We start from the raw sequence: 24,004 nt of genomic DNA on the forward strand, positions 1-24,004 counted from the left end.
TCCAAGTTTAACTGAACATCCTGTATTTTTATTGGTTAAATCTGGTAACTCTGGATAGGGAAGAGTCAGGGAGGTCTTGCTGGAGGAGATGGCTTTGAGCAGACCCTTGAAGGTGGGAAAGAGAGAGCCACAAGGACTGCTGGGAGAGTGTCCCAGGCAAAAGGAACTGCCCAGTGCCAAGGCCCCAGCGTGGAGATGAGCTTAGGGCATTTGAGGAACGGGAAGCAGGCCCGGGCGGCTGGTGCATCGTGAGAGTGAGAGCCCAGCCTGGAGAGGTGCTGCGGGGGGCAGGCCCAGCTGGGCCCTGCAGACATGGCAAGGAGTTTGGATTGAATTCCCAAAGCAACAGGTAGTTGGAGGTTTTTGAGCAGGGGAGTGGCATGGTCTGGTTGATGTTTAAGAGTGCTCTGGCCATCTGTATGAACAGTGGACTTGGTGGCAGGGGGCGGGGGCAGCACTCGGAGAAGCTGGGAGGTGAGTGAGCCCCTGGTTCAGTTGTCCCAGTGGGCGATGGTTGGGGCAAGCCCACCAAGGAAGTACTGGGGCAGGAGACTCGGGAATCAAGGGACTTCCTTTCCCGATCTCAGTAAATCCATTTGAGCAGTGTTACCCTGTCGGGCGGCTGAAATCCTAAGCTGGGGGGGCCATTCCTGAACCTCTCCCACCCCACCCCCGTCTGCTGGGCTCATTAAGCCCATGCTTCCAGGGAGGACACGTTTTTCTGCTAGTTAGCAGTCATAAAGAGCAGACTGAAATGACTTCAACCATTTTTATTTGGCTAATTTTTAAAAGCACGGCCAGGACTGGGAAGCATCACGCGTGGTTTCCTAACACAAGCTGACACTTTGATTTTCTCCCCGTACGCCTCGAGCCCAGTGGCATGCTCACAGCCCGGGTGAGGACGGATTTGCCTTCCTCCTCCCAAAAGCTTGCTCATTTCTCCTGGAGTGCTGACACAAGCCCACAGCTCCTCCAGGCTGACTGCTAAGACTCCAGCCCGACTGCTAAGACTCCAGCCCTAACCCATGGCCAACCCTACTGCTTCCTGGCTGCGTTGTTCCATCACAGGGTTAAATAATTGCCTGCAAAGAGAAACCAGGAAACCAACCAAAGTATAGAGGCCATACATCAGCAAACCGGCTGGTTAGCGATGCCCATTCTTCTTGCATCTAGTAGGGGTTTTCTTCTGGAGTTGACTCTGCAGTGAAGTTAAAGCAAAGGCTGTAATGGCAGCTGGGCATGGTGGCTCATGCCTGTAATCCCAGCACTTTGGGAGGCTAAGGCGGGCAGATCACCTGAGGTCAGGAGTTCAAGACGAGCCTGGCCAACATGGTGAAACTCCATCTCTACTTGAAATACAAAAATTAGCCGGCCATGGTGGCATGTGCCTGTAATCCCAGCTACTTGGGTGGCTGAGGCAGGAGAATCTCTTGAACCTGGGAGGTGGAGGTTGCAGTGAGCTGAGATGGCGCCACGGACTCCTGCCTGGGCAATGGAGCGAGACCCTGTTTCAAAAACAAAGAAACACAAAACAAACGCTATGATGTTACTTTAACCATCCCCCCACCCCATGGTTTTTTTTTTTTTTTAATGTGCAGAGTCGTGCTAAGTCTTCTCTAGACCTGACCCCTTTGCCCGAAGTGGTTGGCTCCTTTCTCTTCCCCACTGACTAAGACTTGGAAGGGCCGTTTTCACACCGGCTGCCAGTCCTTGTTAATTTTGGTTGGGGGAATTTTGCCTGAACATCTGCTCAAGAGACCGAAGTCCTTTATTTCATCTCAGCCCAGGGCGGTAGAAGCATACTTGGTCTTCTCAGTCCTATTCCATGGGGGTAGGTCTGCCCAGAGTCCCAGACCCAAGATGTGGGTTGGGAGGTGGATTATACGGAACTCCTGGTCAACGGCACTGGGAATGCCGTCTGGGCTGAGTTGCTCTGATTGTGTTTGATTCCTTGTCTGCACCTATATTCCCAGCTCCTTCCTCATCAGCTGATTCCCACAAAGGACCCCATAATAAGGGCTTGGTGATTCCTCCTTGCAGGGTCCTGTGGCTGGAGAGGTCAGTGGTCAGATGTTTCCTGGACTCTGGCTGTGGGGTGCACACTGGAGGATCCTGAGGTCAATTTGTTTGTTTATTCAGCCAGTATTAATTGAGCAACTATTATGTGCCAGATACTGTAGAGCTGAGGATAAAGCAGAGAATGAGATAGCTATAGCCCTGCTCTGGGGGAACTCACAGCCTGGGGCTGGGCGGAGATAGCAAACCAATAGGTAGCTAAAATGATGTCGGGCTGGAAGGGAGGAGTAGAAAGTCATAAGGGGATGGTGTGGGATGAAGGGGGGATCTCCCTGAGCTGCATCTGAAGGATGGGAAGGGGATGGTCACAGGAGAGCTGAAGAAAAGCATCTTGAGAGGTGGAAACAGCAAGTTCCAAGGCCTGGAGGTAGGCAGGTGTGGCTGTTGGAGGGAGAGAGAAGGCCAGTGTGTCTAGTGGAGTCAGGGGAGGGAAGCTGGGTAGAGAGGCTGGGTCCTCACCTCAGTAGACATAAGCAACCCTGAGTCCATGTCTCTCTTGAGCCTGGGTGGAATGTCTGGCCCCGCCTCCCTGTCTGGGGGCCCCGGAGGGCTGGAAGGCATACATGGTCCATCTCACAGCCTGGGGTACAGCTGTGCCGGAGCTGAGTCAGAGCTGATGGTCCATGCCCAGCCTCCCGCTCAGGCTGTGGCCCCGGAGGGCTCCTGAGAGACAGGAAAGTCAACAGGCAGTTGCAGTGTGCCTTTTTCTTAAGAAAAGAAAAACAACATTATTGAAAAATAATAAAAATATAAACGAATTAAAGTCACCATGATGTAACATGTTTCTTGAATCAGTGAAGAAAGGCATGAAGGTCTCACCTCCCCCATTCAGGCCCAGCCCCAGAGGTACAACCATATGAGTAGCTTGGGGCACAGGCTTTCTAAGTTTAAGCAGACTTAGGAATAGACTTACAAAGCGGCATCATGCTGTACATACTGGTCTGCAGCATTTTTTAAAAATCTGCTTTTTATTTTATTTTATTTTACTTTATTTTATTTTTTTGAGGCAGAGTCTCACTTTGTCACCCAGGCTGGAGTGCAGTGGCACCATCTCAGCTTACTGCAACCTCCACCTCCCGGATTCAAGCGATTCTCATGCCTCAGCCTCCTGAGTAGCTGAGATTTCAGGCACGCGCCACCACACCCAGCTAATTTTTGTATTTTTAGTAGCGACGGGATTTCACCATGTTGACCAGGCTGGTCTCAAACTCCTGACCTCAAGTGATCCACCCACTTCGGCCTCCCAAAGTGCTGGGATTACGGGCGTGAGCCACCGTGCCCAGCAAAATCTGCTTTTTAATATAACAGAGTCATGTTTCCAGGTTAGAAAACACAAATCTAGCTAAGGGCTGCCCAGTGCTCTTCTACTGATTTTCCATACTAATTACAGATGGCCCATGATTAATTCAACCAGTCCCCTACCAATAAATACTTTCTATGACCATTTTATTTATTTGCAATGAGGAATTTAATGCAATGAAATGAAGCAAAAAACTTCAATACCCACCAAAGCACTTGGGTCAGGATGGCCCTTCAATTCTTTTTTACTGGAATCAGAATAATGCAAGACTCCAAATTCTAAAATCACAGTAATGACAGCAGCATTAACTATGCGCTGGGAATTTTACTAAGCATTTCACATACACTGTCTATTTTAATTCTCACCACATCTTCTTGAGGTCAGTAATATTAACTTTATCTTTTTTTTTTTTTTTTTGAGATGGAGTTTTGCTCTTGTTGTCCAGGCTGGAGTGCAATGGTGTGATCTCAGCTCACTGCAGCCTCTGCCTCCTGGGTTCAAGTGATTCTCCTGCCTCAGCCTCCCAAGTAGCTGGAATTACAGGTGCCCGCCACCACCCCCAGTTAATTTTTTGTATTTTTCGTAGAGACGGGGTTTCACCATGTTGGTCAGGTGGGTCTTGAACTCCTGACCTCAGGTGGTCCACCCACCTCGGCCTCCCAAAGTGCTGGGATTACAGGTGTGAGCCACTGAACCTGGCCAAACTTTATCATTTTTGCTTATGCGGAAACTGAGGCACAGAGAGCTGCCACTCGAAGTTCACACAGCGAGTAAACTATGAGGACAGAACTTGAACCTGGGCAGAGTGACATCAGGCTGAGAAAACTCCATCAGCATTTATTTTTTTATTTTTGATACAGAGTCTTGCTCTGTCGCCCAGGCTGGAGTGCAGTGGTGCGATCTCGGCTTACTGCAACCTCCGCCTGCTGGGTTCAAGCGATTCTCCTGCCTCAGCCTCCTGAGTAGCTGGGATTACAAGTGCCCACCACCATGCCTCGCTAATTTTTGTATTCACAGTAGAGATGGGGTTTCGCCATGTTGGCCAGGCTGGTCTTGAACTCCTGACCTCAAGTGATCCACTCGCCTCGGCCTCCCAAAGTGCTGGGATTACAGGTGTGAGCCACCACACCTGGCCCCATCAGCATTTGTTTTGAATTTCACTGCCCCATGGGAGTGCAATTCAGAGGTTGGGATTAGTGGGTTCTCCAGGCGAAAGCCCAGGACTTGTGCACCCGTGGATGCGGGGTGGAGCGGGGAGGAGGAGCCTGGGAAAATGACCCTAAGGTACCTTGCAAACTGCACACTTCCCTTAGAGACCAGCCTCCTGGAGTGTGTCTTGCACGTGCTGCATAAAATCAAGAAAGACAACGGATGTGGGCTTTCACTTCCTGTTGGGGACTTGTTCGTCCAGAACCGAGTGCAGACCCTCCATGACAGAGTACAGGTCAGGCCAGATTCCTGGGCTGCCCTTGGAGCTTCTGGTACCAAAAGGATGCAAAAGAAAGAAGATGGACCCTTGGCTCATAGTTTAAGTTTTGATTTCTTATTCCTGTGAGGTCTTTTTCTCTGTGTATGTGTGTTTAAAAAGTTAATGGTGAAAAGACCCACTTTGGAAAGCAAAGGAAAATCAGGCACCATGCTGCAGTCTCCCATAACAGACTTTGTCGCTTCGTAAATTCCCTCCAGCCCAAACCTGTAGGCAGAAGTATTGCAATCAGAAAATGCACTTGGAAAATGTTTATTATTTTCTGATTTTAAAATGCTTGTGTTTTTCTTGGTATTAACACATTGTGGAATATATGCAACAAATGATAAAGAAGACAGTGTTGAAATAATCTGTTGCCACTAGCCATAATCGTAACAGATATCTGTTGAACTTTTTTTTTTTTTTTTTTTTTTTTTGAGACAGAGTTTCACTCTTGTTGCCCAGGCTGGAGTGCAATGGCGTGATCTCAGCTCACTGCAACCTCCATCTCTGGGTTCAAGAGATTCTCCTGCCTCAGCTCCCCAAGTAGCTGGGATTACAGATGCACGCTAAGTTTTTGTATTTTTAGTAGAGATGGGATTTTACCACGTTGTCCAGGCTAGTCTTGAACTCCTGACCTCAGGTAATCTGCCCACCTCGGCTTCCCAAAGTGCTGGGATCACAGGCATGAGCCACCGCACCCGGCCCCGAACAGTTATAAAATACCCTGTTTGGGTCTGTTACCATATTTAATCTTCAGAACGAATCCATAAGGTATGGGTACTGTGATTATCTCCATATGTTGGAAAAGAGACAGAGAGAGAGAGATCCTGTCATATCTACGGTCTCACAAATCATTGGGAGTAGTCAGGGATTTGAAGCTGGGTGTATCTGCTCCGAAGTTTGGGGTACACAGTAAAATGGCAGAGCACTGGGGTGGCAGAAGTTGGTTGTAGCCGCAGGACATGCCCACGAAGGCTCAGGGTTCCAGTCAGCGTGTTGTGGAAGGCCTGGCAGAGAACACTGGAGAGGGCAGGACTTTCCCCCTGCCTCCCATGGGCGTCTTTCCCTGTGACCCACACTTACTGGGCTCTGGGAGGCTGTGGGATGTGGCGGCTCACCGCCTCACTGTGGGGCATCCTGAGGAAGGGCTGGTTGCTGTGGCTGGGGCTTAGAGGAGAGGAACCAGGTGGAAGAGCTGCAAGACACAGGGATCTGAAACTGCATGAAGAGTGCTGACTCTGAAGCCAGGCTGCCTGGGTGCCAATCCGGCTTCCCCACAGGGTCTGGCTGTGTGACCTTGGCCTGTGCTCTCACCTCTCTGTGCCTGGTGTCCTCCCCTGTAAGATGGGGTGAGGAGACCTGCCTCCTACGGGTGCTATACAGATGAGACAAACCCATGTATATGAGGTGCTTAGAGTGATGCCAGGCATGTAGTGAGCACTCATAAGATTCAGGGGTAAGAACCATGCCTGGAGAGGCTGGAACGAGAGTAGGAGCCGGGTTGTGCAGGGCCTTGAGGGCCACAGTGAAGCTTCCACGGTATCTTGAGGGCACAGCAAAGCAGGGAAGGGCTTGAGATCTGCATCTGCATGAATCTTTGTGGTGAGTGACCCTACAAAGGTCCCACCCACATGAGACCTTTCTCCAGCCTCCCAGGAACCTTCTAGCCTCACAGTGATCTGGTAAGCTTCTCTCATGTGACAACCTTGACCTGTCTTTGAAGCCATCTCCTTTGTTATTAGATTATGTCAGTTGTTGCTGAAAGGCTGTGATTTAATAACTACTGTGGGTCTTTGCACAGCCCCCTTGCTTCTCTGGGCCTCAGTTTCCTCGTCCGCCAGTGCAGGGCTGGCTAGTTTTTAAGGGTACTCTCAAGGACCTGTGTGCTGGAATTCTATGGCTGTCAGTGGGTAGAGTTTTGTCTGCCGTGCACACCCACCAGAGGTGGGAAAAGGTCTCTTTCCTCGTGTTGGGTCCCTTGACCCAGAGAGGACAGTCCATGAGAACTCTCCTCTTGGTGACGCCCTTTTCGTTGGACTGCCATTTTGTATTTTCTGTTTCGTCTGTCGCTTCTTGGTGTGAGCCTAGGAAGAGAGCTGGGAGTGGAAGCTTTATGGATCCTACTTAATACTTCCTGACCACATTTCCAGGTACTATTTTCTCCCTTTCCTCCCCATTATGAACTTCTGAAAATGATCCTTTTTTTTTTTCAAAGCAAGCTCATGTAAGTGGAAAAAGAAATGATGCTGTTGGTGGCAGAATTCAATAATTCAATTCAGGCGAGGAGAGGCTATGGGGGAGGGTGACCAACCAAACATCAACATGTTGCCATTTCCTCTGTTCATTTCTTACTCAGTCTTTAGGCTTCAAGCTCACTTTGCAGTTGCGGATGAGGACACACTTTTTGATGAAGACCCTAGCCTGACCTGTACAGTCACACTCCTGGTGGTGACCTCTACCTGAAAAGGGGACATGTGTCTCTGTTGTGTGGTCTTTGACTTGTCTTTGACAAAGAAATGAGGACTGTCCCTGACTAGTTCTGTACAGGACTTTGCACACTGAAAGGACTCAGGTCTTGATGACTTTGCTTCCAATTCCTTGATGTCCATCCAGCGCGATCTGCCCTTGCTTCCTTTTGAGCATCAGACATGCCTGCTCAGTTGTCTGAGAAAACAGGGGCCGAGGTATTCTGCCCTCATCAAGGGGGCATGTGTGATGTTAGCCTTTGGCCTTTTCTTGGCCTCACCAGCAGCCTTTGGAGCTGCTGACGCTTCTGTCTGTTCAGTCATGAGATGTTGATTAGGCATTTGCACGTGTTGGGGAGATGGTGATAAATATGATTTGGTCCCTTCAGCAGGGACCAAGGGACACTAGAGTGAGAGTCAGTACATGAACCACCTGTTCTCTTCCCTTCTAACATAGCCCATGTCTTGCTGAGTCATTTCAGGAATTGCGCTGTAAGGTCGGGACTTACAGACTTAATGGTTACAAAGGGCTCCAGCCTGTTCATTGCTTGTTCCTTGTTAAGATCATCTAGAGAGCAATCACAATACTTTATATTAATTTTTCATGGGGGAGGTGGGTGGGACTATGTTTAAGTAATGCTTGAAACCCAGATTTCATTAGGTGAATCTTAAGAGCCAAGACTATATGGGTTCAAACCTAAGCAATCACAGAAGATGCGAATAGCTGTGCTTAAAAGTAGGGAGGGGTTCATTGGTCAAACCTTGGGAAGCGCTATGTACTCTAGCCCACCTCGGAGAGTTACTCTGCACAGCAGCATGTTAAAGCCTCTGAGAAGTCCTGCAGTGAAGAAAGCCATTTGACTTTGACTCAGCAGTTTCCAAATGCTTATTAGCATGTAGATTTTTTCCCCCTTCTCATAAAACTATTTAATATCCTTCAGAACCAGTGTTCCACAAAACACCCTGGAAATACTTGTTGAAATTATTTGTTTCAGCTGAAAACTACCCAATGACCAGTATAGGTGATCAGCAAGAGAAATCAATTATTTGCAAACGCAGAGTTTTTTTGTTTGTTTGTTTGTTTGTTTGTTTGTTTTGGCCCAACTTCTTGGCCCCAAACTGGGGAAGTAGTGTTCTGCTTCTGGACAAGAGAGTTTACTGAGCAAAACCTCTTCATCAGTTATTATGACTGACATGAGATCCAGGCTGTCTGCTGAGGAAAGGTGGAGGGTGAGCCCCTGTCTTTCTGCTCTTCGGTGACTTGTGAGCCAGGACACCACTGAAGTCACTGGCTTCCCTCATGACTTGGGGCCGCATCTTTAAGCCTGTGTTCTCAGACCACCAAGGAGGCATGTCTGGGACAGTCAGGGACCTGTCATGGTGCTTCTCTAACAGCTTTGGCGTAGAATAAAGTATAACATATAACAATGCTTTTTAAAATTATTTGTTTGTTTGTTTGTTTATTTATTTGTTTGTTTGTTTTGAGACAAAGTCTCACTCTGTCACCCAGTCTGGAGTGCAGTGGTGCAAGCTTGGTTTGCTGTAACATCCGCCTCCTGGGTTCAGGCAATTCTCATGCCTCACCCTCCCAAGTAGCTGGGATTACAGGCACCTGCTACCACAACTGGCTAATTTTTGTATTTTTTTTTTTTAGTAGAGATGGGGTTTCACCATGCTGGCCAGGCTGGTCTCGAACTCCTAGCCTCAAGTGATCCATCTGCCTTGGCCTCCCAAAGTGCTTGGATTACAGGCATAAGCTACCATGCCCAGCCCTTAATAATGCCTTTTTTTTTTTTTTTCAAAAAAAAAAAAAAAAAAAAAAAGAAAGATATATAGACATTCAGATACGGGGAAAAAATGGTGATAGGATTCTGGACAGTTTCTATTTTTTTTCTTATTTTCTGTTGTCCTGCTTTCTTCTGGCTGTCAACATTATTTTTTAATTTTTTAAAATATAACTTCAACTTTTATTTTAGATTTGGGAAGTACATGTGGTTTGTTACATGGGTATATTACATGACACTGAGGTTTGGGTATGAATGAGCCTGTCACTCAGGCAGTGAGGATAGTACCCAATTGGTAGATCCCTGGTCCCCGTCTCCCACCTCCATTAGTCCTCAGTATCTGCTGTTCCCATCTTCATGTCCGTGTATACCCCATGCTTAGCTCCCACTTATAAATGAGAACATGTGGTGTTGAGTTTTCTGTTCCTGCCTTAATTTGCTTAGGACAATGTTGCCTTGTTTTCTATTGACACCATGTCTTCCTTTTGGAAAAAGGAACTATTTATATGTATAAATACTTATGTACACACACGTGCACATATTGACACATACACACCTTACTGAAATGACATAATATGTAAGCTAAGATAAACAGAAGTTGGTGAGTTTTTGTCTTAAATCTTTGGTTTCTAATAGTTCCTTCAAAGTCTGTCATTTTTGAATTTTTCTAGATGGGCAGCAAATTTGGGAGATGGAAGCCACGGTGGATAAGGACAAGAGCCAGCCCGTAAGCACGTGACGCACTGACTGTCAGGCAGCTGAGTGTCTTTCAATCCCCCTCACGTTTCCCTCTTTCATTCTCTTTCCTTCTTTCCCTCCTTCCTTCATCAGTGTCCCCCAGAGCTTTGGACCTAACAGGTACTCAATATCTGCATATTAATGAGTGAATTCAACATTTATTGGGCACCACACTCTCTGATTTGTAACTGTGACACCTTATTATATTTTGATGGAGTATTATTTTTTTGCTGCCGCTGACCGGTTAAATTCCCCTGAAATTGAACTTCCCCTGTAAACCGATGAAAGGCACATCAAAACACCCATTAGACAGTGGGCTGCCTGGATGCGCTTAGGGTCTGAGTAGGAACTGAGACATGATTGCAGTTAAGTTCATGACAACTCCTTCCTTATAGAACATGCTTTTTGTTGAGATCCCTGAATATCGGAACAAGCACATCCGCACACCTGTAAAAGTGAACTTCTACGTCATCAATGGGAAGAGAAAACGAAGTCAGCCTCAGCACTTTACCTACCACCCAGGTAAGGAGTGTCTCTGATGACCCCTCTGGTACTGAGAGGCAGTACAGGCACAGGGCTCAGGACTCCTGAAGTCTGCTCCTAGCCGGGTAACTTTGGACAGATGACTCAGCCTCTCTGAGCCTCAGTTGCATCATCTGTGAGACAGCATCTTCCTTATAAGGGTTCCGGAAATTAAATGCACATAAATCCTTAGCACAGTGTAAAGTAAGCTGATGTCAGTGATGTTAGCTCTTATTGCCTTAGTACCTTCCTTTAAGGGAAGGGGGAATAGAAGAAGGGTGTGTGTATGCATGTTCACACAGAAGGGTGCTAAGTAGATGACTCCTGTCCCTGGCTTAGATTTGATCATGATAGAGGGGCTATGCCCTAAAACCTGCAGAATCTTTATGTGACCCCCCATGTGGGTTATCACCCCGTGGCCTAATGGAGTGACTGGTGGATAACCGGGTCAGGAGGTCTCATTCCCACAAAGTACAGCCCCAAGAAAGGTGATGAGTACCATTTTTTCATTCATTCATTTGTCCAGAAGATATTTGAGTGTCATGAACTGTTCTTGGCTTGTGGACACAGCTGTGAACACTACAGGGTAAGAATCCCTGTCCATGTGGAACTGCCGTTCTAACAGAGGGGATTAGGTCATAGATAATGTTGATATTATTGGTATGTTGGATTATGATTGGGGCTGTGGAAAAGGTGGACAGGAACAGCCAGGGGAAGCATAATTTTAAATTTTAAAAATGCTTCTCTGAGCTCTCCCTTGGGAAATAGGCTATAGGCTTCCCAGGCTGAGAAAGACCTGCTAGCTACCTTCCAAGACTGGAAACCTATAATTTGAGACAATCACCCAGGGTATAATTTCCATCCTATGGCAGTTTCTCAGGGAGCCTCTGGGCTGCTAGAAGCATTAAACTGAGGGGTGCCCTGGCAGCCTTGCCTTGGTGAGCTTGACTTGTGCCCACAGTTCTGTGTTGACCCTTGTGAGGACACTGCTATCTTGGGACAGACATGACACTCTATCAGGGGCAGGGTTCAGGTCAACAGGACCCAAAACTGTGGGAGATCGCTGGGAGGGCTCTAGACTGCAGTGCAGGAATCCCTTTGAGCAGACATGCTCTCAGTTATGTTTCGTGGTGCTCTTTCCTCTCATTTGTGGCCTGGCGTTGGCTCTTGTCTGGCTGAGCATGGCCGGAGCGAGCTCTCGGTCTCCCAGTTGGGCCAGGGAGTGAGGTGACGCCCTTTGGCACCTCAAGGGACAGTTTCTGTGGTTAGAGACAGCCTTGCCTAGTCTCCTTATCTCCTCCAGTCCCCAATACTTGGAGGTCCCCCACCACACACACACACACACACACGTGCACACGTGCGCACACACACACACACACGTGCACACACACACACACACACGTGCGCACACTTGGTCACAGTTCTGTCACTGACTCATTCACTCCAGTAAAAAGAAAACTGATTCCTCAACTCCTGGGATTGGTAATGCTTTAGTATGGATGTTGGGGAAGGAGTGATTTCAGTGATTGGTGCTGGGCAGGGAGAAAGGAATGGCCACAGCGACAACACAAGTGGTAGTCATGATGGATGATCATAGTAAGAGAATAGCAGCGACAGCAAGCATTGAGCACTTACTGTATGCCAGCCACTGTGCTCAGTGCTTTGCATACACATCTTATTTAATCCTCCCAATGATCTCGTAGGGGTAGGTATGATTGTTCCTGCCAGGTAACAGATGGGGAAACTGAGGCTTGAGACAGTAGTGCTCATTCCCCCAAAGCACTACAGAACGGAGGAAGGGAACAGTCACTATTTGCTCATTCCTTTGTCTAGAAAATATCTGAGTGCCCATTAAGTACCAGGTGCTGTTTTGGGCCATGAGGATCAAAAACCAGACATTTCTTTGAGGAGCTGACATTTGGAGGCGGGGCGTATTTAGGTAATAAATCAGCATATAAAGCATCTATGACATTTCTGACGCGGATAAGCAGTAGAAAGGAAAGCAAGCGGAGACAGGAGCTGCTGGGATAGAAAGAGGGGGAGGCATCATCTGAAATCAAGCATTCTCCTCCGGGCTGTCACCTGGAGAGATAGGCTGTAAACATCCCGGGCTGAGTAAGACCTACCAGCTACCTTTCCAGTATTGGAAAAATCTATAATTCAAGATGTTCATGGCCAGGGTAGAATTTCCTGCCTAAGACAATTGCATGGGGAGCCTTTTGCCCAAGGCTGATAAGTGACGGGGACCAGCTGTTTGTCCCACCCGTATGGACTCCCAAGGCCATGTTCCCAAGCACCGTCCACGAATCCTCTGTGCACATCCGTGGCTCACTGCCATGGGTGCCCCATGTGCTCTTTTCTCCTCCCAGTCCCAGCCATCAAGACGGAGCCCACGGACGAATATGACCCCACTCTGATCTGCAGCCCCACCCATGGAGGCCTGGGGAGCCAGCCTTATTACCCCCAGCACCCGATGGTGGCCGAGTCCCCCTCCTGCCTCGTGGCCACCATGGCTCCCTGCCAGCAGTTCCGCACGGGGCTCTCATCCCCTGACGCCCGCTACCAGCAACAGAACCCAGCGGCCGTACTCTACCAGCGGAGCAAGAGCCTGAGCCCCAGCCTGCTGGGCTATCAGCAGCCGGCCCTCATGGCCGCCCCGCTGTCCCTTGCGGACGCTCACCGCTCTGTGCTCGTGCACGCCGGCTCCCAGGGCCAGAGCTCAGCCCTGCTCCACCCCTCTCCGACCAACCAGCAGGCCTCGCCTGTGATCCACTACTCACCCACCAACCAGCAGCTGCGCTGCGGAAGCCACCAGGAGTTCCAGCACATCATGTACTGCGAGAATTTCGCACCAGGCACCACCAGGCCTGGCCCGCCCCCGGTCAGTCAAGGTCAGAGGCTGAGCCCCGGTTCCTACCCCACAGTCATTCAGCAGCAGAATGCCACGAGCCAAAGAGCCGCCAAAAACGGACCCCCGGTCAGTGACCAAAAGGAAGTATTACCTGCAGGGGTGACCATTAAACAGGAGCAGAACTTGGACCAGACCTACTTGGATGATGGTAAGACGCTTGAGTTTTGTCACTGCCTGTAAGGATGGTGCCCTGAAGCATCTCTGCCCAGGAAGTTCACTGCATGGCCTACAGATTCCGTAACCTCTTTGGGCCTCAGTGTCCCCATTTTAATTTAAGGAGGTTGAATAATATGACCCCGAAAGCCACCCCTAGCTCTGTGCAAGAATTACCTCCCAGCAGTAGTTGCAGAGGGGAAGCAGTAACAATTTCAGATGCCCCCCTCCAGAATCACCCCCATAGAAAAAGCAAATGAGGGCAACCCGGCATCCCCTGGGTCATGAACTGGGTCCATTTAACTGCTTCCACACTCTTTCCAATTGCCAGATTTAGACTGAGGCCAAGAAAATAGAATGGAAGGAAAGCTAACCTCCTTTCATTCCTGTACAGAAAAAAATCCCACTTTATATCCTCTTTTGTATATTTGAGGGAGGGAGAGGGAGGAAAAGGAAGAAGAAAGCTCATTGAAAAGTGGCTTTATCAGAACTGCTTGCAGGCAGGCTGCGGGCACTTCTCTACCCTGTGCTCGTGGAACAGAGATGCGCATTGATGGGAAGGAAGCAGTGGGCTTCCGCTGTGGTGAGCCCAGCTGATGGGTGGTTTGGGCCAAGGAAAAGATGCAGAGGAGGCTTTGTGTGAGTCTGTAGGTGCCCGTTTGTGGGCAAGGGGTCTGGCCAGAGGGTAGTCTTGTGGAGCAGCTGTGATGAGGTGTTGGTCCAGGATCTCAGGGAGGAAGGACAAATCGCATTGCTAAGACTCACCTGGGAGCCGCAAGGTGCATTGGGAGGTCAGAGAGGGTGGGATGAGCAGAGCAGCCTTGCCTTGGGGGCTCCAGACAGAAAAATAGGCTATTGGACTTTCTTTATCTTTTAAAAATTTTTTGTGGCTATATAGCAGATGTATATATTTATGGGGCACATGAGATGTTTGGAGACAGGCATACAAAGTGCAATAAGCACATATAGAGAATGGGGTATCCATCCCCTCAAGCATTTATCCATCGAGTTGCAAATCCCATGACACTCTACGTTATTTAAAAATGTACAGTTAAGCGACTGGAGTTTTTTCTTAATAGAAGAAGGAAAAACCTAAATTGCTGGCTGTCATTCCCAGTTCCAGTCTTGTATTTTATAGGCAGTAGCATCTGATAGACCCTGAAACCTCAATTATTTCAGAAAATTAACTCTCAGGAGCCCAGCCAAGGGGTAGGAAGTAAAGCAAAAGCTTTGAAACAGCCACAATAGTTACCATCAAGACTGGGTACTAAATTTCATATACCGCAGTGCCAGAAATATCCTCTGCTGCATAGTCAGAGGCTGTTGACCTTTACTCCTCGAAACATCTGGACAAGCCAGGTTATCTGGGGGCTCTGTGACTTCTGGTATTTTCCATACCCAATCCCTAGGGAGACAGTCGATCAGAAACGTCCCCTGAACTCACCAAGCAAAGACCTCTGGGACCACTTCTTGTAGGGTCATCCTGCCCCACGTGCCTTACAAGGCTGACCTCTAGGTATTGCTCTGTTAATAATTGATCCGTTTGATCCTGAATAATCAAGCACAGGTTGGGTTAGGGTTATGGTGCTCTGTTTTGAAATGGACACCTGCATACAATCCATCCTTGAACAATTTACATTCACAATGGTGAAGATAATGTTTTGGTGCTTATTTTCAACGGGGCAATCATGTAGAGAATTAACTAAGGCAGAACGTGGTGGATCAATGAAGCATGGTCGTAACCAGATCCCTCTCCACGTGAGGACTTGGGGGATCGATTGTATTGGAGAAGAGGTGCTTTATAAATAAATGAGTGTCTGTGCAGGGCTGGATAATTTTCCCCAGCTGACTCTGCACCTAGGGCTGGTCTGGTCTCCAGAGCGAGAAACGCACTGGCCTCTCCTACCCTGTCCATCCCTTGTTAAAGGCAACTGGTGAGTGCCTTGGATATTGGGGCACCTGTGTCCAAGTGGCCCGAGGTGGTCATGACTGGCTATGGCAGCCCCAGATCCATAGATGTCCTTGCCATTTCCACAGAAGCTTATGTTACAGAGAAAGCAGCTGAGCACCGAGAGCCTTTTGGGCCTCCTGAGGCCGTTTCTGAACGCAGGCAGGTTCAAAGTCGTGGTGAGGGGGAGTCCCGCTAGGTCCAAACCTGAGTCAGCTCTAAGGATGTCTCAGAGAACCGAGCAAGGTGAAATTTAGGTACATGCTGTATGACCCCAGCCCATGGGATGTTAGGAGCTATTTTCTGAAGGAGGGTTCCATGACTTTAAAAGATGAAAAAACTAGGTTAAACCAAGTTTTTTTGTTTTTGTTTAATTATTTGTTGCAGGACTTCTGAGAATCTTTATCATGCTAGTGGACATTATAAGTCTCTAAAACGAGGGGGTGTAGCACAAAGGAGAGCGCGTCGCACACTCCAGGTGGTGATGTCCACACTGGATTGTGCTGTGTTCTGCAAGAGTGGAGGCCCAGGAGTCGTGCTACACAGCTGACCTAGAAGCTCTTTTCCTAATACTTGGCAGAAATAACATAAAGGAAGCTCGAGAGCTCTGAAGCGCAGCACTGCCCTGTCCCCTGTGCCATGGTCCGGCTTCTCAATTTGGGGGCTACACATTCCTGAGGCCAGAGCAGGATGGGGCAGTGGCATGGTTTCCACTCATGTGGCCTCCAAAAGGCAGCAAGTGCCACTAGTTATGTTCAGTGCTCCGCCGGCCTTGTCTCCAAGGCTCCGCCCAACCCAGGACCCTCCAATGGGCAGGTCCCCTGGTGGCTCGTGCCCAGTGGCAAGCCCCAGACTGCATCTCCACTGTCGCCACCGAGAAGATGTGGGTGCAGTTTTGTCTCTCAACTGCTGGAATTTCAAATTCTCCTCAAGAGTCTGTCTAGCCCGTGCATCTGTGGAACATTCCAGATGTGCCACCATCAGCTCTATGGATATGAGATTTGGACGTCTTGGTTTGCTGTGTTGTGTTATTTCTGACAAGTAAACTGGAAAATCCCCTGGGTCATTCCTCGGGTGTCTGGTGGGGCAACTTCCTCGGTCTTTAGGTCCTTTTCTGTCCCTTTCATTTATGATTTCAAGGGAGTCTGTTGCACACAGTGCATATTTGGCTGCACGGGGCCCGTGCTAAACCCCAGCATGCTGTGCTGCCCGTGCGTGGGCATTTCTGATTTGTCATTTATTTCCCTTGAGATTTTGCCAAAGTGGGCTTTCCTTGGAAACTTTGTAAGAGCTGGGCTTATGCGTTTTGAGGGTTGAGGGAAGGTTCTGTGGCTGGAAAAGGAAGCAGTCACCAGTGGACACACAGGTCCTCCCTCCCCCGCACGAGTGCAAACAAACCATCTTTGAAGCTGATCCTGCCCCTGCCCTGGGGTCCAGGGAAGCCCCCGGCTCTGGGTTATCGTTTCCTGCACCTTGGCCAGTGATCCCAGCATCGCGTCTGGGCATCCCACCCAGCTCCCTCATGGGGCATCTGTGCTTTATCTCAGCCCTTCCCGCCTGCATTCCTGCACACAGACGCCGGCTGGCTTGGCCCCGTTTGTTCTTGGAACGCCAAGGCGCTCCTGCTTTCTCCACTCCGAGTACTTGAGACGTTTTCAAGAAGTCTCTTTGGAAAAGCAAAATAAGTAATATTCCAGGGCCCAAGGCATCCACTCCCCCGAGCCCCATGTTTCTCCACCCACCTCAATTCAGGCACTTTCTTACAGTTCTTCAAAAACATACGGCTCATACACTGTCACTTGCGTTCTCTCTGCTCTCATCCCCCTTCTGTGACTAGTCCCTTGTTCTAAGGCCCCAAGTTGTATCTGGGGAACACCAGCAGCTCCTAGCAGTAGCTGCTTCTGGGACCTAACTCTTCCCTACTTTCTCCCCTACTCCTCTCTCCTCCCCACCCCTCCCTGTCCTTAACCCTTCCTTCTTCCCTCTCTCTCTGTCCTTGACCCTCCTTCCCTCTCACCCACTAGTATTTTCTGCCTGTCTACTCTGTGCTGGGCACTGTTCTGGGACTTAGGGATCCACTAGTGAACAAATGAAATGAAATCTTTGCTCTCACGGTGATTGGTAAGGGAGATAGACATTAGCATGGAAGGCAGTAAGTAAGCAAGCGAAATTCAGACAGCGATGAACGCCACAGGGGAAATTCCACGGGGTTAGGAGCGAGAGGGTGGCTGCCTGGTTTGGGGGTTTGGGGGTGAGGTTGGCCCCTGCAGATGAGTGTACAGAAAGGCCACTGAAGAGGCGGCCTTTGGGGATGGACGCAGACCTGGGGAGGTCTGAGGGAAGAGTGTTTCAGGGAGAGGGAACGCAGGTGGTGGAGGCCATGAACTCGGAGATGTGGGCTTGCTCCCGCAGGCTTTCAGCAGCAGTGCAGTGTGGTTTGATTTACTGTTTGAAAAGATCACTCTGGCTGCCTTTGCAAAATGGACTATAGGGAGGCAAGGGTTGAAAAAGGGAGATGAGTGAAATTGAAAACGAATCCCGTGACAGGAGCGTGATGGAAGGCAGTGCATTTCACAGGGGGTGTGCCCCGCAGGCCCTGTCATCAGCGCGGTTACTTAAAATGCAACTGGAATTGCCCAAATGTGATCAATAAACAGGTAATTCTCAGCACTTCCCTTGCATAAAATGAGGGACGGCTGCACTTTTTGCTGCTCAGGATGCAAGCAAGCAGGAGAGGCGCTGGGGAAAGTGGACTCAGAGATGACTTTTACTAGCGCTCTTGTGGTGCATTCTAGGAGACATGCTGACTCCACAGCTGAACTGGGGGTGCAGAGGTCATCGGGCCATCTCACCACCAAACCCGCCACAGGTTTTGAAGTAGAGAGCTTACTACAGCCGCCCAGAGACTCAGCCACCGATGAGAGAACATAGGGGCAGGGGTGTGGCCTGGGACTCAAAGGAGATGTTTTACCCCGTTCTGGAAACGTCCAGAAAAGAAAGGATGTGGTGTTGGTGATGGCTGCAGCCCCTGCAGTGGCTTGTGAGGATAGCAGCTTGTGTGTGTGTGAGAGAGTACATTGATGTGTGCAGGAAGGGCACAAATCAGTCTGCTCATTCTTAAATCTACTTCTGCCCTGTTCTTCATGTAAAGTACTTAATTATATGCACATTCAGAAATCAGTAGTGCATTCTGTATATTTCACAAACGGGCCACCCACGGAATTGCCACCTGGATTATGACAGTCTTGTCAGCACCCCAGAAGCCCCCAGATGTCCCTTTCCCTTCTACAAAAGTGACCACCATCCTGCCTTCTCCAGAGATTCATGTTGCCTTTTTGCACAAACAGAAGTCAGATTTCATGACTCTTTTGTGTCTTGAGTGTCAGCTCCATCACTGACTCTGACCTTGGGCAAGTTACTCGCTGCCTTGTGCCTTCATGTCCCCATCTATAGAATGAGATGTTCACAGTTCCTCCCTTCTAAGGCTGTGCTGAGGATGATGAGTTAATGCATGTCAATAAAAGGGATCTTCCATAAATGTGACCTGCTGTTTTATTTGTTTATGAATTTTTTTTGTTGTTGTTGGAGACAGAGTCTCGCTCTGTTGCCCAGGCTGGAGTACAGTGGCATGATCTTGGCTCACTGCAACCTCCGCCTCCCGGGTTCAAGCAATTCTTCTGCCTCAGCCTCCCAAGTAGCTGGGACTACAGGTGCCTGCCACCACGCCTGGTGAATTTTTGTATTTTCAGTAGAGACATGGTTTTGCCATATTGGCCAGGCTGGTCTTGAACTCCTGACCTCAGGTGATCCATTCCCCTTGGCCTCCCAAAGTGCTGGGATTACAGCTGTGACCCACCATGCCCAGCCTTGTTTATGAATTTAACTGCCTTGATTTCTTGTAGGACATGGTTCAAATTTTAAAAATATATTTGTATAGGAGAAAAAAATGGGCTATTCTGATCTTTGGAGATGGGCTTCCTCACCTTCATGCCCTGCTTCTTCCATGGGGTAGATGAGTGGACATAGCCCCAGGGCACCGCCCAAGGCTCCCTCCCCCTGCTTCCTCCAGGGGACTTCATGATGTATATCTGCATGAGGGAGATGATGCCCTCGCCGGGGGCTGCTGAGAACTCCAGTGAGTGTATCCCCTGCCATGGCTCCAGAGTGTGGACTAGTGGCCCAGGTTTTGCCAGTTGTGCCTCTGGCAGAGGGGCCATGAGTGTGCTTTGAAAAGGCTCTACCCAGAAGCTGGGTGCACCAATGCGTGAGAAACAGGCGAGGGAGGAATGAACAGAGAGACCCACCCTCCAAAGCTCAGGAAGCAGGGAAAGGAACCCAGCGATGGAAAAGTGTTTTGTAACTGGCCTGCTTTGTTCAGCAGTTCAGGGATCTTTCACTGGGGCCCCTCAGTGCCCACGGCAAGCCTGGGACAAAGCGGCTCCTGTGTGGGGAGGCGTGCAAAGCCCACGCGGAGCCTGGTCGCCGCAGAGCCCTGCCATGAGCTCGGCAGCCACGATGACACCGGCAGGGCTGGGCCTCCTGGTGCCGACAGAGGGTGAGACACAGGAGTCTCTGTGCTGATGAGAACTGAGCCAGGCAGTCGTCCGGCCGAGTGGCCCAGAGGCTGTGGGCACCTGGAGAGCCCCGTCTGAGTATCTCAGTGTAGGCCTTGCTGGTACACCAGTAACCACCAGAAACCACCAGCACCAAGTTTAATTCACATGGCCACCTGGAGCCGACACCAATAAAAGGCCAGGCCCCCGTTGGGAGGGCTTTTGCCAGCATCCTTTTTTTGCCTTCATTTAGAAATGTATCTTTATATAGGCACTATGTTCCTATGTTTAGGAAAAATATATAAAAAGACATCCAGCAGAAGACGTCTTCACCCTTCTGCTCTGCTCTCGAATCCTGGTTTCTCTCTAGCCTCCTAGAACATTATTTTTCAACCTTTGTTTCATTATTACCAACCCCCCACCCCCAGCCAGGAGCCTTTTAAGACAATTTTTTCCTAATCTCCATGCCATGAAATGTCAGTGCCATAGACACATTGTGTGTCTGTTCATGTACCATAGCCCTTTGCAGGGCCACAAAGCATTGTCATATGGAAGATTTTTTTCAACACCCCTCCCACAGAAAACCAATTTTTACCTCCGTGGAAGCAACGTCATCCACCTTGAGGATGCATGCTTTAGGGTTGTTTTTTAATGTAATCCCGAGCATATGCAAATACGCATGTATTCTTATTTTCCCCTTTTCTACAAAAGGTGGCAAAATGTACACACAGGTCCCCTGTGGGTGGAAACTTCCATATCACTTGCTGCTACACACAGTGCTGACGATTTGTCCCGTACCTGTCATTTGGTCAATGAGGACCCGTTCTCAGGAATCGGATGGTTGGTCTGAAGGCCCAGCCTCAGTTCTAGGACTTGTGTGGCAAAGAGTTGCTGTGGTTGTCCTGCCTAGCCCTCAGTCTGGCCTCACGACTGCCCTCTTTTGTAACTTTGGCCAAGTCACTTATAATGGTGCCCAACTCTCTGGGTTACTGTAAGAATGAAAATGGGAGTGTCCTGTAAAGCTCTTTGCCCAGTACCTGACATGCACAGTGAGGGTTCAGTAGTTGCTGATCACTCTTCTTCCCCTAACCACAGTGACATTTTCCTCCTCCTCCTCTTCCTTGTCAGTTGTGAGCTATAGGGGCAGGGGTAGAGGAAGAGCCAGGAGGCTGACTCTTGGCCTGAACTCTCAAGTATGTGGTCAGGCTACCTCTGTAAATTCAGCAAAGGATAGTTCGAGCCTTGAAAATGTAAGTCCAGAAAACTGTGGTTGCCTACAGAGGAGCCCACAGAATCTACAAGAGTTGCTGTTGGAAGATCATTGAATTGAGCTAGTAGCCATTCTCTGTCCCTCTCCTGAGTGCTTAAACGATATATCTGTCCCTGGGGCATCTCTTGTTTCCCTCTCTTATTTCCCCTCCCTTTCTAAGAATGTCAGATTTCAAGCTGTGCCACTTAGCTGTCCTTTCATCCTGAATGATGTGGACTCTATTTCTGGCTTACGTAAGAGAGCTACGTTCCAGCCGACTCCAGACCCAGTAACGCTCAGTGATCTTTTCGAAATTCTGCAAAGCAAGTGCTTCCAAAGGAATGTGCACTTGCATTTGGAGGTCAGAAGCCACCAAACCACAAGAAAGTCCCTTCCCAGACTTGCTGTCCACGCAGCCCTCATTCCAAAGCAGCATCTGTCCTACCGAAAGCAGATGGCTCCTAAAAAAGAGGATCAAGTGAGAGGCAGCACCCAGTGTCATTCATGGGCTTCCAGTCATCTGCCAGAACCAGCACTTTTAATTATTCTGAATTGTTTATGCTATATTTAATTTCCAAATGAGGCTATTCTCTTGTGGTAACAGGTGAATATCCTTGTGAAAGAGTGAGGTGCTCATTTAAGCAAGATTTATGGGTAGGTCAGCATCATAACCAATTTTAAAGGCCCTCCTTTGTACTTTCATTCTTACTAGAACACAGGGCAGGAGGGCTAAGACTCACTTCCCTGCTCTGTGGGTGTGCTATGCTGGATGTACCAGCTACCTCACTCATTTCAGGGCAGTGCCACCACTTGGGTGATGGTTTTCAACAGCATAACTTGTGGGGCTGGAAACTGCAGTGGATTTTCCCTGATTCCAGCCACAACCCAAGATAATCCTTTTTTTTTTTCTTGAGAGAGGGTCTCTCGCTCTGTCACCCAGGCCGTAGTGCAGTGGTGCTCTCATAGCTCACTGCAGCCTTAACCTCCCAGGCTCAAGCAATCTGCTTGCCTCAGCCTTCTCAGTAGCTGGGACTATAGGCGCAGGCCACCATGCCTGGCTCAACTTTTTGTTTTTTATAGGGACACAGGGTCTTGCTATGTTGCCCAGTCTGGTCTCGAACTCCTGGGCTCAAGTGATTCTCTCGCCTCAGCCTCCCAAAAAGCTGGGATTCTAAGCGTGAGCCACTGTGCCCAGCCAGAATATTATAATGTTAAAAAATCTACATAACTTTCTAATATCAGCGCTAGCTGTAGTCTGTTTCTCTCTAGAAATGTAGAACTTGGAAAAGAATTTGGTTACTTTAGTGTATGAATTGGGTGGCAGTTACTCAACTCATTTTATATACTAGATTATTCTCTGTGCTCCCTCCCTTCCCACCCTTGATAAACCCATTTTGGATCAAGGGCAAAGCTTTGTTTTCCCAGGGGAAAACCCACAAAGAACAAATGAAAGCCCCCCTGCCCTGAAGTAGCCGTGGTTACCAGTCATTCCTAGACTTGAGATTTGGGTATGTTTTGGTGTGTGCTGCCTTCAAGTAACATTCTGGACTTTCTTTTTGCTCTGAACCAGTTCAACTTTATTTTAGCACCAATTTTCTTTTACTTTCCATCCTTTCAGGAAAAAAAAAAAAAAAGAGGGGTTTTCTTCCTGGGGAATGATGAAACCATTTATTTGGCTCTTCTCTGCTGCATTTTTGACACCTCTTTAATTTTTTATGGATCCGGGGATCTGGTCAAGTTGTGCCTGTGAATAGAGGCAGGGCTGGGGCCTGTTTTGCCCATCCAGGGTGTCAAGAATCTTTCTCTAGATGAAGTCAAAGACAAACTGAGGGTTGAATTTGAAGGAGTCCGTTCTGGTCCTCAGCAACAAATTCTGCTGCCCTCAGGTTTGGGGATGACATCTGTCTCATCCCTTTAAACAGTCATAAAATCAGATCTCTGGCAAGGCAGCCGAAGTGGAGAGTTCTCTGGTCATTTTACGTTGAGCCTTGAGCATCCCAACTTGGTTTTATGGCAGGACTGTCTGTTGCAAGCAGTTTGGACTTAAGTCCCAGGCTGTCTGCAAACCAACAAATCGGTTTCATCTGAAGCCTGTTAGTTCCATTGTCCCAGGAAAGCTGAAAGGACACTCCCTGGTTGTTAATTTCCAAAACTCTGGGCAAAGTAGAAGTTCTGTTGCATAAGCTGACGACGTGGAGGACGCCTTTGAAATGTTCTGCAGCCGGTTCTTATAGATTTCTGGAAGTTGATGGTGTCTTTTGAATTCTCAGCTTTATTAAATGCCCAAAAAAGAATTGACCCAAAATTGATGAAAGCACCCTTTCCCCTTCTTACAGATGGATTGAGTTGTGGTCTGCTTCAGCACTTGGAAAAGGAGCGGCCAACTGGTGCTCCATGGGCTGCATTTCGCCCGCAGATATTTTGTTTGGCCCACACAGTATTTGAAAAAATATTTTGATTAGATGCCAGTGTTGAAAAACTGGGGATTGCACATAAAAGTAGGGATTTCTGACTTTGCTTAGAAAATCCAAGGATCTAGCCACCTTGGGCCCCACCTCCTGCATGGCGGCTACTGGGAGTCAAAGCCAAGGCTGGCCCTGAGCAGAGGCTGCTTCCTTCGGTTGGAACATCCACTTGCCCTGCCCACAGCCCCCGCCACTCCCTTCTGTCTTCTGACGATAGGTGGATTATCCATTGTTATTTATCTTCACACTTGCTTTGTTGTTCCTCTTAGACTTCACCGATTTCACTCATTCAGGGTTCCTATCTGGACCCATTAGGCATTTGAATTGTGCCCCCATTACGGAAGTGCCATGCATATCCAAGGCTCCCTAATC

General features: G+C 48.8%; 1 protein-coding gene across 8 annotated transcripts in view; it reads left to right on the forward strand.

Annotated features, from left to right (window-relative positions):
* Positions 1-24,004, forward strand: part of NFATC2 (nuclear factor of activated T cells 2) — a 154,485-nt gene that overhangs the window by 98,745 nt on the left and 31,736 nt on the right. For all 8 annotated transcript variants that reach the window (XM_063634203.1, XM_055266585.2, XM_055266589.2 and 5 more), the window contains exons 7-9: positions 9,765-9,820; positions 10,227-10,353; positions 12,723-13,412. In XM_063634203.1, coding sequence (XP_063490273.1) covers positions 9,765-9,820; positions 10,227-10,353; positions 12,723-13,412 — 873 coding nt within the window. The remainder of the gene's footprint in view (positions 1-9,764; positions 9,821-10,226; positions 10,354-12,722; positions 13,413-24,004) is intronic.

The sequence above is a fragment of the Symphalangus syndactylus genome, chromosome 24, assembly GCF_028878055.3.
Source record: "Symphalangus syndactylus isolate Jambi chromosome 24, NHGRI_mSymSyn1-v2.1_pri, whole genome shotgun sequence".
Classification (NCBI taxonomy): domain Eukaryota; kingdom Metazoa; phylum Chordata; class Mammalia; order Primates; family Hylobatidae; genus Symphalangus; species Symphalangus syndactylus.